Source organism: Drosophila montana, unplaced genomic scaffold (genome assembly GCF_035044405.1).
Source record: "Drosophila montana isolate Dmon_TW-CO22-7 unplaced genomic scaffold, ASM3504440v1 contig_3031_1, whole genome shotgun sequence".
Classification (NCBI taxonomy): domain Eukaryota; kingdom Metazoa; phylum Arthropoda; class Insecta; order Diptera; family Drosophilidae; genus Drosophila; species Drosophila montana.
The window spans coordinates 540,820-558,996 of NW_026997907.1; the positions used below are offsets into that span (position 1 = coordinate 540,820).

General features: G+C 47.0%; 1 protein-coding gene and 1 long non-coding RNA gene across 2 annotated transcripts in view; both read right to left on the bottom strand.

Moving 5' to 3' along the window:
• Nucleotides 1-980: 980 nt before the first annotated feature.
• Nucleotides 981-7,584, bottom strand: LOC135430611 (tyrosine-protein kinase Dnt-like). The gene is made up of 7 exons (XM_064685350.1): nucleotides 6,986-7,584; nucleotides 2,031-2,158; nucleotides 1,709-1,946; nucleotides 1,474-1,642; nucleotides 1,368-1,383; nucleotides 1,227-1,311; nucleotides 981-1,156 (listed from the first exon to the last, which is right to left on the bottom strand). Exons 1-7 carry the CDS (start codon nucleotides 7,116-7,118, stop codon nucleotides 981-983), a joined length of 945 nt encoding a protein of 314 aa, XP_064541420.1. The 5' UTR covers nucleotides 7,119-7,584.
• Nucleotides 7,585-7,725: 141 nt separating this feature from the next.
• The window catches only part of LOC135430669 (uncharacterized), a 72,405-nt gene continuing 61,953 nt past the window's right edge, over nucleotides 7,726-18,177 (bottom strand). Inside the window, exon 3 of the long non-coding RNA XR_010436666.1 lies at nucleotides 7,726-7,894. This is a non-coding gene — a long non-coding RNA (uncharacterized LOC135430669). The remainder of the gene's footprint in view (nucleotides 7,895-18,177) is intronic.

Consider the following 18,177-nt stretch of genomic DNA (forward strand, 5'->3'; position numbering starts at 1 on the left):
TGTAAACGTTGACGCCGCTTGGGTCTGTGAAATGTTGTTGCTAGAAAAACGAGAAAAGAAGCTGCTAAATAATTTATTCTAATTTGCGACAGATTTGCCAAGGCCAAGAAGTTAAAACGTCAGAGGGATTTCCAGAGAATGCAGAGGGATGCCAGGGAGGGACAAATGTGTAAAAAGTTTTGTAGGGTATCATAAAATTAATTTGAGGGGTTCGTACAGACAATTCTCAAGGTTTAATAGCTGCCTCTTAGGGCTTCATTTGTGGCTTCTAGCTAGTTTAAATTTAGTTTCCCAACTGGAAGAAGAGCAAACGGACGCGTAGACAGAGTATAAGCTTTCCTTTCTGTGTTTGCCTGTTTGTCTGCGACTGTGAAGCTCCATCCGCTTATCTAAACAGACTCACACGCTAACCCCGACCCCTCTTTCCTATCTACTCACATATAGGAACGCGTATCTCCGTAATTCAAGTCTGCTGGCAGTGGGTTTGTGGGTCGCAACACGTGCTACGTGAGCGCCAGGCAAAACTTGCCCCAACCCACAGAAACCCCATGGAATATGGAGAAGGGCTGGCTGGCACCCTGGCGGGCGGCAAGGAGGGTCGCATATTTATGAATGGCTCTTGTTTCGAGTCTAACGCACTTCGGGAGCTTTATCAGCTCGTAAATATAAATTAGAATTTAATTTTTATCGCCGTGGAAAGGTGGCTCGAGTTGGGCATTGGATGGCATTGGATGTGGCTGCAGCCTTGGGAGCAATCGTCTGGTCTGGCGAGTGCCGCAGTTTGGCAACAGAGTGGATCTGGTGGCCTAGGCAACCGACCGACCCATTGCAGGCTGAACTTCAACGGGATTCATTTCCATTTGTTGCTGACGCATGGCACGTGTCACAACATATCAAAGGCATTGGTTTACCTGAGGGCAGGCAGTTGCCTGCTGCAATCAACCCCCAGGAGGAAAATCGTGTGGCCACAAAATCAGACTTCAGGGCAGATGGCGATTGGAATTGGAACTCACCTGGGTTAGCTGGGAGGAGGCGTAGTAGGATATTCTCGAGGGACAGACTGATTCTGGCTTTGAGTAAATGGTCTCCCCGTTCTGGTCTCCCATTGGCAGCAGGGCGGTGGCGTAGGGTGTGGGTGTGGGCGAGCTGCGGAACCCTGTAGGGAAATAAATAGTTTGGGGATCGATAAGTAAGTGCTGGGACTACGAAGAGGGGGGATAACTTACGGTCGAATATGCTGCACGACTTTTTGGTCTCTGCTGGATATTTATTGAGGCTGGTGATGGTCGCGTAGGATCCGGTGGCACTCGGCTGTCGACCTAAAGATCAAGGCGAATGAACAGATTCTGATGACTGCCATAACCCACCATAGTGAAGCTGGTGCTAATGGAATGGCAAGAGAATGGCAATGTAATAAATGAGGGTCAATTTTAGGAAGCTAATTGAATTGATAGACCCATCAATGGGACTTACTGTAGCGAGTCCTGGCGCAGCTGCTTGCGAGCCCGCACATACATCATGCTAGCCACGAGGCCTACGGCTAAAACTAGGCCCAGAGCGCAGGCAGCGGCGCTCATCAAAGCCGGTCCTTGGGAAGGGGCGTGGGCTGGGGCCGGCGACTGGTTTGGTTCGGGTGAGATGCCTGGGATGCAATCGGAACGGACAATATGCGAATGACAGTCGGAGATTGGAAGGAATGGTTACTTACCCTTGGCACAGATCTTGTTGCGCTTGAAGTGGAGCCGGGTGTCGTTGAAGCGGGGAGGTCCCTGCACTACCATGTTGACATTGACCGGCAGTTGGAGGCTGGCGTTGCCGGTGCAGGGCAGGTAGACCAGGAAGGACTCGATCTCCTGCGGCACCAGACCCTTGTGTGGAATGCTCAGCGTGGGTGTACCCAGTGCGTCCTGGTCGTTCGCATATTCGATGCTGATAGTGTAGCGCAGCTACCAGTGGGATAGCCAGTTAATGGAGTGCAAATCAAATTGGAAGTGAACTGGATGGAAGGGGGTAAAGGGTCAGGTGGCTACGGGATAAGCAATGAGATTCTGCCAGAAGAACTCCAGCTCGTGCACATCTGCCGGGACGGGAACGGTGAAGTGCATCGCGTATGTGTTAATGGCTCCCTCGTGCACGTAGAACAAATCCGCCTCCAGCCCTGCGAACGCGAATAGATGGAGGATGAGATTGGGTGGCGGATGCATTGCAGGCATAAAGAGAAAGTTTATTTCACAATTTGCTTTGTTACGCCTTCCCCTTGGCATTCCTTCTTTGGACTTTCTACTGCTGTGCAAACTTTGTGCATGCTGTGTTTATTTTACCCGCAGTCGATGACTCTCCCCCTCTTTCCGCCTCCAACTGTATCTACCTTTCAGCTTCAACGGAAATTGATTTCCTCGACAACTCAACAACGGGGGGTGGCAGCGGGTTTGCAGCGGGTGAGCCAAGTTCGGTAAACAAAACCCAAGACACAATAATAATCGAAATCGAATCCGTCACCAGCAGGCGACAATGCAAGGAGCGTCAATTGGTTCTCGCTCTCGGGTTGCCTCGAATGACGCCCGACAGGCGTCCGAGGGGAGCAGCGGGATGTGAATGGGGTGAGACCAAATATTAAAAGGTGTCAAGTGTTGTCTAACTCGATTTGAGACGAGACGAGACAGCAGCAACATCATCATCATCCTTCGCTTTGTGTAACTTTAACTAGCTACGCGAACGTCCTAATCTCTGACCCCGACCCTGGCAGCTCTAAGCCCCTGTCCCCCATCCCTCTGGCAGTGAAAGACGAGCTGCTCAAGTTAAAAAGACGTGAAATTAAATTTCTTCATCCGCTTTCATTGTTGTCTCTGCCTGACTCTCCCTTCTGCCTTCCCTACTCTTACTGGGCTGCTTTATGTTGCATCATTTACTCTTTGGGATCAGACTAAGACGCGTCCGCAAACGTCTTGGCCTTGCTTTGCATTGAAAGTCGCAAATGCTGTTTACTCTCCTCTACTTGCCTGCCAGTCCCCCTCTCCTCTCCACTCCACCCTCCCTCCCTTCAGCCTTTTCACTGTGCGTCTGTGCCGGATGTTGAGTGTTGCGTTTCCGGTGGAGGCAGAAGCGAGAAGCGCGTATGTGATTGTGCGTGCAGTTAGTATAGAAGATAGAAAGGCGCTTGCGCGATTCTTAAAACAATTTCAAATCCAATTACAGAACAAGAAAAAGCATTTTTCGTTAGCTTCCTTCTATTCATGACTTGTCTAAGAACTTCCCCAATTCTTACGCCGTTTCCTTTACAGTTTCATTTTGTTTTTGAATTCGAAATTGTTATGCACCCCGCTGTCTCTGCGGCTCCCCCAGGCTACTTAAACTGTGCTACTTTCCTTTTACGTTTCCCGCTGACAAACTGCACGGTTCTCTGCCATGGGGTGGCATGGGAGAAGAGGAGCTGCACTACCTCGTTATTCATCCATTTAGGGGAATGCGCCGCAGACTAAACAAAAAACACAAACATAACCTCAAAGTGAGTCACATTAAATATGCACAAACACACGAAAAGGACAATGTCACTCAGCCCGAGTTCGTCCTAGGACAACAATGACAAAAGGTGCCTCAAGAGGTGGAAGAGAGGACTTGTAACCGCAAAGGGATTGAGAGAGGGAATGCACTTGTGTCAGGCTTAATTAATTCAGTTCTGATTGAAAACGGATGTGATTCAGTCTCAAAGAGACTTTCAACTTTTCGATTGGCCTCTTTAGCGAATTTAAGCCACAGACTGAAAGCATCTTTAATTTCCGTGAGTTCGTTTTCGCTCTGCATCTAAGCACGGTGTTTCTGGAGATAAGGAGGACACCCAGCTTGGTTACGGTTCCAAGTCCTGCTCCGTCGAACTTTGGCCGTCTTTCATATCACGCGCCTTGCACAGCGCCAACTTTGCCGTCGCCTGGGAAAGTTTTGGCTCGTTCAGGAGTCTGCCTTGTCCCAGTAAGTTTCCCCGGGTCCCCCCTGCTGCTTGCCGCCTCTCTAGCATAATTATAATACCTGCGATTGTCTGAATGGCTTCGCCACACACACGTGACGCTGCAACCGCAGATGCTCGCTGGCAGAGCAGGAGGTGGAACTAGAGAGGAAGGATTTGGAAGGGGCGAGACTGAGGGTGGAGGACCGAGTCTGGGTCGGCTTTGACAATGCCAGCACACAATTTGCATAAAAGATTAAGAGGATAATTAGTGTCATTAGCTGGCAGCCGCTTTGAAGGAGTGCAACGTGCATTTTCTGAAATTATCATCCTGACTGTCGCCGTAGCCCAGCCGCTAGCTTCTCTCCTTTTCTATAAGCGACACCTGTACAGGGTTTATCCCTTTGCTTTGAATCGGAGTCGAGTTCGCTATTTAATTGGCATAGTTTAACATTTTTCACACCTTCGTTTTATGCGTTTCTTCCAACTTATCTCGCCTTACTTAACAATAAAGCAAATCGACACCGAAACACCAGGCTTTTATGCGAGGGTGCGGGGTAAAAGGTCGAGGGTTGCTTTATTAATGTGGCGATTTTCGGGCTGTTTTCTATTCATTAAAAATAATTTTCTTTTGCATTAACTTTTAATTTAAAGGGAAATTTCGGAGCTAGAGCTAGGTGGGAGAAAGCTCTAGACCTAGAAAGGTCCTTTTCCTTGTGGTGTTCCCCGTTCGGGCTCAAGAAATGTGCACATCAAAGTGAAACTTGTTGAAATTGCATTTTTACGCGTCCTTGCACAGCGAGCACTAGAACTGGAGTGGGCAAGGGTGGGGGTGGGGCAACCCTCCCCAACTGGTGGCTGACGCTGGTGTCGCTGGCAACTCTGGGACGAACATTGCTCGTTGCTGGGGCAACGCGACTCGCTGGAAGGCAGAGCGCAAAATCTTCAACAAAAGCGTAAAAAATATTTAATTTTAATGTTGTCGTCACTCCATCGAGGGAAAAGGTATCGAGCTATATTTATATATAAGTATAGTTAGAAGCAGCCAGAAAAGAAATCGTTTAACTCATGTTTACAGCTCGCTTTATGGAACAAACTTTCAGATTGTACAAGGGAGTGAGGTGAAGGGGGGTAGGGGGGTTGCTGAAGGGAGCTGTGTACTCGATTTTTATTGCGGGAATGCATCACGTCAATCACAGCCAGCCAGCAATGGGAGACATGCCGCAGAGCGAAGTTATTCGAGAAATACGTATGTTGAATGAGGGAAAGGGAACTGAAACAGAGAGAGAGAGAGAGATGGGTTTTGGGTTAGGGTTTGAGATTGGGTCATGCAGCTATGACGCGTCTTCCACATGAAAAAACAGTCATAGAGACATATGCGGAGAAGGATGAGGGGACCTGAAAATAAATCATGCAACGGCATGTCGCACTGTGGATGGGAAGGGGGAGAGGGCGGAGTTGGACGGGTCAGTTTGTTTGATTTCAAGCTGCTTGTTAATTTTGAAATGGAAACAGAGCCAGAGGGTGGCAAATATTGTGAGGGAGGGGCTGTTAACTGGTCGTTAAAAACATAACGAGCTCTGTGGATGGGGTGGAAAAGAAGAAGAGGAAGAGTAAGAGGAAGAAGGGTATCTGTAGGAAGTGAGAAATGGAATCTCTGGAAATCGCGCATCGCACAGGATATTACAAAGAGCAACAAACAAAGTGGAAGATTCTTTGAGTTGTCGCTAATGAAATCCGATTTGCATTGAAGGATGCCAAGGATGAAGGGTCAGAGGGAGCCAAGGGCCGCTTTGTGAAGTGTCAATTGCTCGGGCGAGCAGCTCATGGCTCAGCACACTCGAATGCAGTCTCAGAAAGAAGTGCAAAGAAGGGAATCGCAGAACGAAAGGGGAGTGCTGGATACAAGCAAAGCAAGTAGAGGGAAGGAAGGAAGGGGAGGTGGACATGCTGACCTAGTAACGCGGGCGACAGCTGCAGCTCAAAGCTGTTTGGCCATTCATCAATCTGCGCCTCGTGCGGACCTTGTGTGGATTATTTTTATGCTGTTCAACTAATTGAAGTGCCGTGATTCGGCGATTAGGAGTAACCAGGAGGAGTGGCAGTGGGAACTAGGACTGCGATTGAGCCTGCATAATGAGATGGAAGCATAATGCTCCAATTACACTTAAGTGCCGGAAAATGCTGTGCACAGCTAGCATAGAGGACGAATGATGAACTGGTGGCCAAAGGGAGTCGGAGGGCGAATTGGATCCGCCCCGACTCACATTTTGGAGCCATGAACCATTAATCAACGTGAGGCAAAGGACGCGACGGGCACGACGTCATTCCGCCTTGGCACGCCGAGCGAATGCCTATTACTGTAACTATTCTCGAGGATTCGTATTGGGTAGGGGCGAGGCCTGGCCCAAGGTCGATCTGGAGGCACTTGAATAGCTGGCGCCATCAATAACGAGGCCTCGCGTTGAGCAACAAAACGGGAAAACAGCAAAACAAACAACAAAGTGCGCCGCACCGGTCTGTGAAGTCGTTATCAGCAGGGTGGGAGACAGGGAAAAAATGGGAGGGGTGGGGGGTGGCTAAGCATGGCAGGCAGCCACTTGCAGCTGTCAACAGGATGGAGGAGGTGCGAGGTGGAGGTGGAGGTGCGAGGGTGGCTCCGGCTACAGCCGGAAATCGATTTGTGTGGATTTGTTTTGTCGTGTTTTCGCGTAACTTTTGTGGTCGTCCGCCTCCTCCTCTTCTTCCCGACGTCGTCGTCGTCGTCGTCGTCATGGTCAACAATTATTTTGGAACTATTAATGACTGCGACGTGGTCTATGCCTACGCCTCCCCTACACCCTTATCCCTCCTTGACTGGGGTTGTTTGTTTTTCCTGTTGAGGAGCAATGAATTTGTCCTGTCGCACTTTGCCATTCAACTATTAATCATATCTGTGGGGCGGGGTTTGAGGCGTGGCTCGAAGCTGGAGCAACTGTCCCAACGATTACTTTCAAATCGAAACATACTTTCCCTCCCAGAAATAGGTCTCACATGTGGACTTACCCATCAGTTTCATCACCTCGTGGTGGCTGATAAATATGTTTAGATATCCGCTGACCAAAGGTAGCTGCCAGGTGATCCAAGAGATCCAGAGGAGCTGCAGCAGGGAGCTGCGCTTGGCGGCCATACTTAGCATGAGGAGAACCTCCTCTTCCTACTCCTGGTTCAAGTGTTATATTGATGGGGATGCTTATTTGGGAGGCAGACGTGCAGATAATAACTTGTCAGAGCATGTGACGCCACAATTGGAGCTCATTCCAACGGATCTCCCACATGAATGCCCACGTGGAGATGGGCTCCCCTTTGGCTCAGCCAATTTCAATGTGTTGCCATTGAAACGTTCCGGAGGCACAGACGAGACTCTTCCGTTTGGGCCTGAGCTCGGTTTTGATATGGTTGCCAGTTGCCAATTGGGAAACGGCGACGCGGCTCTGAGAAATGCGTTAAAATCAAATTCCGGCAACAGCAACTGCTGCTAACAGTTCCGGATGCGGCCACAAAGCGACGAGCAGCTCTGCGTGGACTCTGTCTGGCAAATTCGGAACTTTTCAGGCGCTGCAGCCTCTGCCTCTGCCTCTGACTGTCCCCTTCTACGGACTGGGTTCAACTTTTCCAGTTTTGTTTTTAATGCGGTTGCTTCTGTTGTTGTTGTTGCTGCTGAGTTCGCCTGTCGACTGCAAGCGGCATCAGCATTTCGTTAGCTTTTTTATTGGCCACTGCCTCCTTTTCGTCTCCTTTGCTGCTGCTGGTGGTTTAGCTCGTCACGTTGGCAACGTCTCGCCCGCTGGTCAGTGGCTAGTTCCAGTTGCTGGTGTCGAGCACGTGTCCTGCTTGTCCTCCTTGTCCTGGTGGCCTTTTTGTGCCGTCTGCTCGACTCGTCGGTTGTCCTGTTCGTTCGTTCCACGCAGAGTCCTGTTGAATAGAAAGTGATTTAGTTGACTTTCGCACAGACGACGAAGAGACGGTGACACTCTGTGGTGCGAGAGTGTGTGGTGCGAGAGTGTGTGTGAGAGGAGTGTGTGGTGCTGTGGTTGAGTGGCTTTGTTGTTTGTTTCGAAAATAATTTGTGAATGTGCAGCTCAAAGAAAGTTTTCTGCCTGCAAAAGTAATTACAAAGTTGAAAAAAGATTAACAGCTTCCAGAATCTCACATCCAACACTTCTAGTGGAATAGGGGAAAGGGGAAAGGGAACAGCAGGAGTTCCTCTTTAGATGGAAACTCACATGAGATGCTTCGACTGATCTTTTAATAAATTCGTGTTAATATTTCGTGTGTTTCTCTGCTCTAAATTATTCAGTAGGAAATGGGAGGGCGACCGAGAAAAATACGATAAACTTTTTGTTTGCAAAAATGTTTGTGTGGATTTTGTGGTTGAAGAAGTGGAAGGGGCGCCCCTCCCTCTTTCTGCTTGCGTGCAGCTACACGAATGGAATTCCAGGTGCAGTTAGAACCAGAACCAGAACCAAAGCCAAAACAGTTAGCCAGGTGGAAAGTCAAGAGTTGGCATGGAAATGGAAATGCAAATGGAAGGGAAGAGGAAGAGGAATAGGAAGAGCGGCCGTCAAGTGCCTCCAAATGAAATTGTTGCCAAGAAACCGACTTCCAATTCCACCTGCCCGCCCCCTCCTCCTTCCTCCTTCCTGCTCTTGATACCTTCTCCAATCTCCATGGCTGCAGATTGGGAATTGTTTCTGGGTTTTTTGGCCGCAATAAAAATCGAAATCAGAAAACTTTGTTGCCGCTGCCACTTCTTTGGCTTTTCGTTCACTCTGTTTTTCCACGGCTATGGAAAAGTGCTTAAAGTTTTGCAATGCGCGGTCAAGGCAGCTGTGGGCGTGGCAGCATTGCAGCCGTGGAATGTGGAATGCGAAGTGTGGCAGGGATTTAATTAAACTTATCTGAGATGAGAGCGGCCACCGCAAGGATGCGCCAGGCGACGACTCAGTTGATTAAGAGCCAGATCATCAGGACGTCGACTGCAGCTCAGATCCCTGCCAGGCAGCCACAGCTCAAAGCTGAAGCTGAAGCTGAAGCTGAAGCCGATGCCATTCAGCAAGTTCATTAATAATTCAAAAGACAAATAACAAAATGTAAGTGCACATGTGTGTGCGGCTGTGTGTGGGGGTGTGTATGGGGGTGTGTGTCCCTTGTGTGTATTTGTGTTGACATTGCGAGGAATGTAACTGATTTAAATGGAGCAGCAGACAAACAGCCTGCAGGCAGCAGGCATCAGCAGGAGGCAAGCAGCTCCCCTCCCCTCAGCTTGCTTTCAGTCCAACAAGTCGCGAGCGCGTGGCAAACACTCGCTGGCAGTTGGGAGGCTGCCTTCCCTCCCAGTGGAGGAGCGTTCGACGTCATCATCGATAACATATTAACGACGTCAACTCAATCATAATCAGAAGGAAGCGAGGGGCGGTATATCTCCCGACCGGGACAGCGACAGGGACAGAGAGTTGTCTGTCGCAGACGGAATCGTGAAACTGGGGAGCCAATGCTGAAAATTTTCTGCTTAGTCACACGCATCATCAGTCAGTGCTCCATTCCTCGACTCGGCGCCACGCCTCCCTCGACCACCCGCCCGCCCACTGCGCGCGAGTGACAAATTGAGCGACGGGCTTTGTCTTTGGCTTGAAGATGATGTTCGGGCTGCGTCAGGATGCTGATGATGACAATGTGAGTCCTGGCAGTTGTGTCAAAAAACTTTTCAATTACATGATGTGGAGTCTAATGAATAATCATATCTCTCCCTCTCTCTCTCTTACCCCTCTGGCCGCAACCCTAACTAACTATTATCATTAGCTTCATGGATTTCCCCTTCTTTGTTAATTTTTGGTTGCGCAGAATATTTATTGATGTTCATTCCATTTAATCTTTAGCTTTCGGATGTCGGATGTGGGCGTCTTCGCTTGGGGCGTGGCACATCAGACAGGCTCGTTTCAATTATAAAATGGCTTTCATTTCTAATTGAATCCGTGCGTCGGCGAGTCGAGCTAAGTAAATGTTATTGCCCCCGTCAATTTCCATTAGCCCCCGCCCCTGTGTTTCGGCACCTGGCGCCATGGCGACTTTAATTGTAAGGCAGACCACGTTGTCATTGCCGCCGGCTGGGATTGGCCGTCGGGTTGTTGTGCTTTCAATTATTTTAGCGACCAGAATCAAGAATCAACTTCGGATATATATGTATATTCTAACTTACGAGTGGCAAATGAAAACAGATTTAATATAATCTTCAATTTCCCTGGTTATTAAAGTGCTTGAAATCTATTTATGGAATTCGGGATTAAACAAAACAGAATGCGAAAAATGCGAATAATACGAAAAATCAACTTCGTAGCGGGAAAGTTGATGGAATGCGATGCCAGAGTGGAATTTTAGCAGACCCGGCCGGCGGCTGTTTGCTCATTTGGCAAATAGTTGTTGGCTCAATTTCGAGCCAAAAAGTATCGAATTGCATTTCAACTTAGTTTTATGAGCTCTCATTGTTCCAGTCCAGCTAGTCCGGATATTGTGCTGTGCGTGGAATAGCCGCCGGTTCAGTGCTTGCCCATTAACTTTAATGTTCTCCACATATTCTCGACTATAAACAAGTGAGAAAATGCAACATGAGTGGACCGGACTGCGGGGCGAACTTCATTAAACTCGCGTAAATGTTGAACACAAAATAACGCGCACAAAATTAAAATAAACACACAAAATGCCAGCCACGAATTTTCTATCCTGTATAGCTATACATACTATATATACAGTCCACAACTCGCCCCCTAAAATGGCAGACAAATTTAAAGCGATAAATTTTGATAACTGATTAAAAATAACGAGCGACATTCGAGCTTTTGTTTACCTGCCACGCGGCCGTGTTGCTGTGGCTGTTCAATGCCTACATTATCTGTTTAAGGGGTATATTGGTGCCATAAAATATCTGATATACCCATTCATAATTGGGCTTTTGTTTCTTCCTTAACTACCCAATAGCTACTGCTCCAAATCTCTAGGGTATGTCGAGCAAATAACTTATTCGAATGAAGTTTCTACTTAAAATTCTCAAGTAAATCCCTTCTTTTTTGCTCTTTGGTAACAGTAAAGGGTATCTATTAGTCGATAACGATTGAATAGCGCGCTAAATTGCGCATTATACGTTGGTCAACGCATTTGTAGCAACTTTTTTTGCTGCGCCCAAATCGAAACATTTTTGTTTTCCCAGCTAATTTGTATGGGCAATTAATTTAAATTAGGCATGGTCTTTGATGGGGCGGTGGGAAGGGGGAGGGGAGGGTAGGGGAGAGTATGAAAGGAGAATTGTTTAAGTTGGAATAACCTGGCAGATAATGGCTACTAAAGCTGTCACATGTGTGTGCAGCCAGCAACAGCCACAAATGTTATTAAAAAGGGTATAAAAGAATGGGCGTAAAATATTTCTATGTATGGCAAATTAATAATACACTTAAAGCAAAACCCGTATTTAATCAATTGAGTTAAAAAGCAAATTCAATATAAATACAAAATATGCTTTCATATTTTATATAATAAATATAAATGCAAATTAGCATAATACAATATTTAATATTAATTGCATTAAGAGACAAGCTGTTCAGCTGACGTCTGCGTGTGTGTGTGTGTGTGTGTGTGAGTAAATGTGCATATATATTAGTGCGCTTTAAGCTTAAAAGCTCTACAGGCGCCTTTAATCTTGTACGGGATTTGAGAGACGCAGCGTCTGTGAGATGTGTAGGTGTAAAAGCTCTTTTAAAGTACACAATTTATCTTTGTTATTATGGCCCCAAAATTGATAGAATAAATCTTGATGGAATATTGAAATTTAAAACATATCCAATGACGCTCTGTCTGCCTGTCTGCCTGTCTGCAGAGCTTTTGTTCGTGTCATCGTTTTTCGTTTTTGTGGCAGAGCTTATGGGATTTCGAAGAGCGTAAATGTGATTATCATGCAGGGTACGTACCGAAAACCACCTGCCATTGGGATTGGGCCCCGAACGGAGCAGCCATTTGGCATGAAATACAACCTCAATTACGTTTTATAACTCAACACTCGCTGTAGAGCTGAGCTGGGACCCTTGGCTGGGAATTTTCAATATTATGTGGCTGAATTTATTGTGCACAAAGCGACAAAGCGACAAAGTGACAGAATCGCCAGCTAAGCGACACCCTCAGCCCCCACCCAGACTGCGACTGCGACTCCGACTCCGACTGCGTCTGAGACAGAGACTAGGGTCTGGGTCTGGCCAGTCTTTTTATCTACCAAGTGCCCCATAAAAATATCTCGGATTTCAGCTCGGCAGCCACTTTAAAGCGGCAAACAACTTGAGCTAAAAGCAAGACCCCCCCATCCGCAGCCCTGCCCTGCCCTGTACAATGGGCAATAATCATTGATTTATGGCTGTCATTTTGGTTATTAAACTGAAATTTCTTTTTTAAGCAAATCTGTGCTGGCAGTGCTACTGTCTGGCATTGGCAAGAGAAATTCTCGCAACGAATCTAGGCTGAGGCGAACGAACTCTTGACAGCATTTGGAAATTATGCTGCTCGACTTAGCCTACTTAGGCTCATGTCCTCTTGACCGGCTAAGACGCAAATTGAAATATTCGACTCGGTATGCCGTGTCCGTGCTTAATCTATGCCCATTCCCATTCCCTAGCCTAAGCTCACTCAATGGAACCGAGGCCACAACACCAAACAGGCAAAGGGAATTCAAGTTGAGCGTATGCGACGAATGGATACCCTGTGTGCTCTACTGAGGCAGCCCAGAACTACTCGGGCATTGTTTTACTTGGAAAAAACACTAATATGGGTTTATAATTTATAATAAATTCATGTTGTGTTTGATAAGTAAAATTTACAGACCAATTTTTGGCTCTAGCTATAAAGATTTGGGACTCCAAAAAGGTCTATTTGTTTTTGTTAATTTACGTTTCAATCTTGATCTGCTTATCTTTATACATTTAGATGGACAAGATTCTTTATGATGTTCAGATTTATATTGAGAACGTTTCTAGGTCCACAGTTGCTGGCTTTTGCCTGTTTACCAGCTTGAGCATGCCCTACAGACTGTTTACAGGGTGTGGCATAAAAATCATCATAAGCTTTAAGCTTTCTGTTGCACTTGGACTCCGCATAGTTGCCAATGTTGTTGTTGTTGTTGTTGTTGCTGTTTATGAGCCACATCGAAGCCAAAGCACTTAGTGCCCATTCAATCAAGCCAAAGGGCGTCGTTTGAGGGGAAAAGTGTCCAAGCGCAACGAGAAATTTGCATAATTTTCCTTTAAGGGCGGCCAATGTTTAGGGGCAGGGGCTGCATTATGAGAAGGAGATTGGGGGGGGGGGGGGGGGTGTTGATCAGTTGTTTGCTATTACTTAGGGCCGTCGCTAATCTCTGGCATATTTCAATTAGTGTCAACATTTTTGATTTTTATATAAGAAAAGCGAACACACGCCCCGCAAATACACACTGCCCGCTTACCGCCCACATAGTCTAAAATCGACGCTCGCTCCGCCCGCAAACTGCCCACAGAAGCAAAGTACAACCACATACATGAAAACTGGTCACGCAATGCTGCGGTTATTGGATGACAGCTCACAAACTAACACATACAAGAACATACCAACACACTCACACATGCAGCTCTACATACTAAACAGGACATGAGAAATTGGTTGCGATCGACTAAGAGATACCCTGTGGGCAGAAGGCAAGGTAACTTTGGGAAAGCTCAAAACTCGGCTGATAATACGAAAGATAGTTATATGCATATATCGATCCGATTCAGCCGATTCGTGACTGAAACTGTGAAAATATGTTGAGGAGATAGACTAAGGGACAGGCGAGTTGGAAATGCAGCCTAAGTAACTAAAACTAAAGGATCTGATGATCTTTAAAGTGAGAGCAAAAGGAAAGAATGCCTTTCTTGCAAGAGAGTTCAGTTGTGATTCCATAAACATGTGTAGGGTATTGCAAATTTGTTTACGTGTTGTGTGAAGTGGGTCGACAACTGTCTGTTTGCTGAATCGTTTGACTGTGTTAGGCAAACACACACACTCACACACACCAGCACACACGCACACACACTCACATACACGTACGCACATTAAAAGCGCACTTATCAAAACGCAATCAGCTCAAATGCTGTTTTTGCTGTTCCCATTGTCACCAGTTGGGCTGACAAAAGGATATGTCTGGGACGAGGGTGTGTGACGAGGCTTTAATGGCTGTTGGTCCCATGTTCGAGCCACTCACAGCTAGAATTTTCAAGTGTCCAACCGGCATATCCGCTCGGCAGATTACATTTCGAGCATAAGTGAATAAAATAAATTAAATAACTGGCAAAGGTGTTAGAAATGGGTTAAATTTTGATGCCAGGCTTTGCGGTTAGGTAAGCCCGTCTATGCCCGTTTCGAGCACATAATATTGTGGCTTTGAGTGACAAGCGGCATGGAACTAAATGTATAATGGACCCAGAAAGGACTTTAATGCGCTTAAAGCAGACCGTTTATCGATTGTCGAGAGAATTCCTAGTCAAGGCTTAGCCCCAGAGGCTGAATTTGCAAAGTTGTCGCAGACACACCGCAAGGACCATCATCCGGCAGCCAACTGCCGAAACTTGTTTACATAACAAACCCAAACGAACACCCGAATTCCAAAATTCCGAAACTCCTTTCAGCGAATCTCCAACGTGGTCACATGCGCAGTGCCTGCCACCAAATTACCCCACGCCCCGCACCTCAAACTCGTGTTGCAACTGTTGCGCCTGAGTTTTTATTTTTTTTGACGCGATGCAAATGGACTCTAATCCAATCTGCTGGCATCAACTCGAAACGCCACGCATCTCGAATATACTATATTCGCATAACTAATTGCCAGCACGAATTGAGGGCCAACAAAAGCCGGGCTTAAATTTGATTAGGCCCAAACATGCAGCCAGACAAATTGGACAACTCGTCCGAGGCAATTACCAGCTGACGACACGTCCATCACACGTTCGTTTCGGATATCATCGTATCGGATTCCACTTTGATTTGATTTCGCTGTAGCACGAAATTCAATTAAAAATCGTTTCAATTCAGTTGAAGCAGAAATTGCCGGAAAATCGCTGAAAATCGCTCGTCTCATTAGCAGAAAAGGCCGAAATTAAACGGCAAATTCCCAAAGTTGTGACACAACTCTGTAGGGAGCAAACTTTTAATTAAAAGAAGAACTCTCCGAGTACAATCAGAAAAATATCAAATTTGAAATCATAAGAAAAGCCTCGAAAAATAATTGAAAATATTCACGCTGTGCGGTGGAAAACCCTTTTCTCAATTTCTGACGTCATTTATGATGTTTACACGTGCAACTGTGAAATGAATTAAAGAGAGATTGGGATTGGGAGATTGCAAAGTGGAGTCCTGCAGGAGCCACGTGCCTCGTGTGCCCATTAAGTGGCGACCATATAAATTGCAGGCGATAAAACTCTGATTTAAGACAGGGCACATCGACTGCCTGGTGGAGTACTTTAGAGCGACAGCAACTGATAACTGATAAGCTTATAGGCAGGCAGAACCACAGGAGAACCACAAAGCCACCAGACGTGCACTTATCTGCGGAGGCAACAAGCAGCAATCGAGGGACACGCCCCCTTTGCAGTAATGAGTCCAGCTCATAGCCAAAACACACACACAAACCAGTCAGGGGAGTGGGAAGGGAAGGGGGTTGAGGTAAAAGGTTAAGCGAGCCACCACCCCGTGCAACAAATGTGTATAAAAAGCTGCAAAGAGGGGTAACAATAAGCAAGGAGAACAACAACAATTGACAGACGCTTAAACAGTTGCAGGAACTGAAAAAAGCTGCAGCAAAGTGGCAAAGTTCACACCAACCCCAGCCGAGAGGGTGCCGGGGAAATAGAAGAGGAGGGGGGGGGGGAGGACAATCCGAACCCAAAGCACACTGCAAAGCGGGATAAGGATAAGGAAAAGGATAATAATGCGAATGCGAGAACAAAAACAAATATGTGAGACTTGATCTGTGGCTGCGACTGAATGTCTGTGTGTTGTGTGTGTGTGTGTGTTGTGGCGTGTTGTGTGTGCATGTGGCAGGCGCACGCGAGGCAGAGGACAACAACAAACAGAAAACAGAAACAGAAAATAGAATCAAATCGCAATAAAACGAAACGGAATCCTCTTAATGCGCCATGTAAACAAAATGGGCACGTGACCCGCAGAAGAGCGACTCCCTTTCGACTCCCCTCGACCACCATCGACCCCCTTGAAACTCCTTTTCCTTTTCCAGCCAAAGCGTGTGTCCTGCTGGCGCCGGACAAATTGCCTCGTGAAGTAATCCTGCCAGGCAGCAGATGCAGCTGCAGCTGCAGAGGCGTCTCGTGGCGCCTTCATAAAATGAACACAGTCTCCAAGAGTCTTGGAAGACCCTCAACTTTATGTGGATGCAGCTGGGGGAGGGGGGGAATAATTCACAGTTGACCAAACACTGTGAATGCACTTTCCAGTTGCTCCGCCCATTCATCCTGGTGTGCAGTTATCAGAGTCCTTGAATGGCTGTCAAGTTGCGGCCGCTTTACAAATCGTTGCAAATTCTCAGATCAAATATTTTAGAAGGAAGTAGAAAGGGAAAGAGCAAGGGAAGAGGAAGAAGAAGACGTGTGCAACAATATAAAAGATGTATCTGATGTGTCCGCTGAGAGTCCGTTGCAATCCTTTGCCGCAGTCCGCAACAGAAGCAACACAAGCTCGGACACTTGCTTCAGTCCTGCCCCGCTGCCTGTTGCTGCCACATTTTGGGGCATTTCCTTTATTGCTTCAACGCTTTGCAATCGTATTGTCAGCTGTTGACAGGGGGAGGGAGGGATGAGGGGAAAGGCAGGTGATGGGCTGCTGCCACTTGCAGTTAAATGCCTTTAAATTTGAGATCTCAAGTTTCTGGTTCAGGCTTTTCATTTTGGCCTGTTGCCAACTGCCAACGGTCAGCTGCCATCTGCCAGGTTTCTATTGCGTCACGTATTCGGTATTCCTGACTCGTTGGTTAATTACCTCGATAAATGGGTAATTGCGGCACTCACATAGCATATGGGGCCAATAACCCTCAGACTTGGCCCCAACTAAGATGCCAACTTCACTTCACTTCATTTTGTTTTATGCGTCACAATTTGCTTTTAGTGGCTCCCTTCCCTGTGGCAGACCCTGGAATGGAATCTGCGGAACTATCGAGATTTTTACGAGTCAACTTATGAAGTCCGAAAGATAATAATGGGCCAACACTTTACGCTTGGCACTAATTCAAAATCCGCCAACAAGTTTGAGAAGCGCCTCCGGCCAAGGCCAAGTTTGCGTGTAGTTGGCTTGTTGGCAGCCATAAACAGAACTACACTGAGAGAAATTGAAGGGCAAACCAAGCGAATCACTTGCTACGATATTGTCTTTATTATTACTCCGAGGGAAACTATAAGCAAAACTCTAACCAAAAGTCAGGCGAGTAAATTGTTTGATGCTTTGGGCCACAAACTCAGTCGCATCCGCCCTGACACAGTGGGGAGCTCAGAAGGGGGAGGGGAAGCTGGGAAACTGGTCGGAAGTGAAGGAAAACTTTGCTTGCCAAGAGCAGCAGCAGCAGCCGCAGTAGCCATCAACTGTCGGAGTCCACTTGGATGTCAGCAGTCGGCAATGGGCCAAAAGGATAAGCAGCGTCGCAATATGAAAGATCTGCCCGTCCACAGGATACAGGGATAAAGGGACAGGGATATGGGATATGGGATAGTGGACTAAGGAGTAAGAAGATTTTCTTTGCTCAACATTTTTATTGCTTCTTGCTGCCTGGAAGGAGGCTGCTGCAAGTAGCGCCAAATTTGTATGATTGGAAAAACTACAGGGCCAGACACGACTCGAACTTGGCAGGATGGGGGAAAAGGATGGGAGGATGGGGATGTAACTGTGGGGAGCACGCCGGCTAAATGAAGTGTGACGCTTTGTTTTCCTTTGATTTAGTTTTATGGGTCTACATCGGATGTAATTGAATTATGCAACTTGGCGCCGACGCCCGACGGCAGACAACAACAGACGACATTATTAGCATCGGATCGTAAAAACGAGTCGGGTCGAGTCTATCTAAAGAAGGGGATGATGACATCCATATCGATGATGACGATGCGAATGATGATAGAGAGCATGCGACTATTGCATTAAACAGGCAGAATATG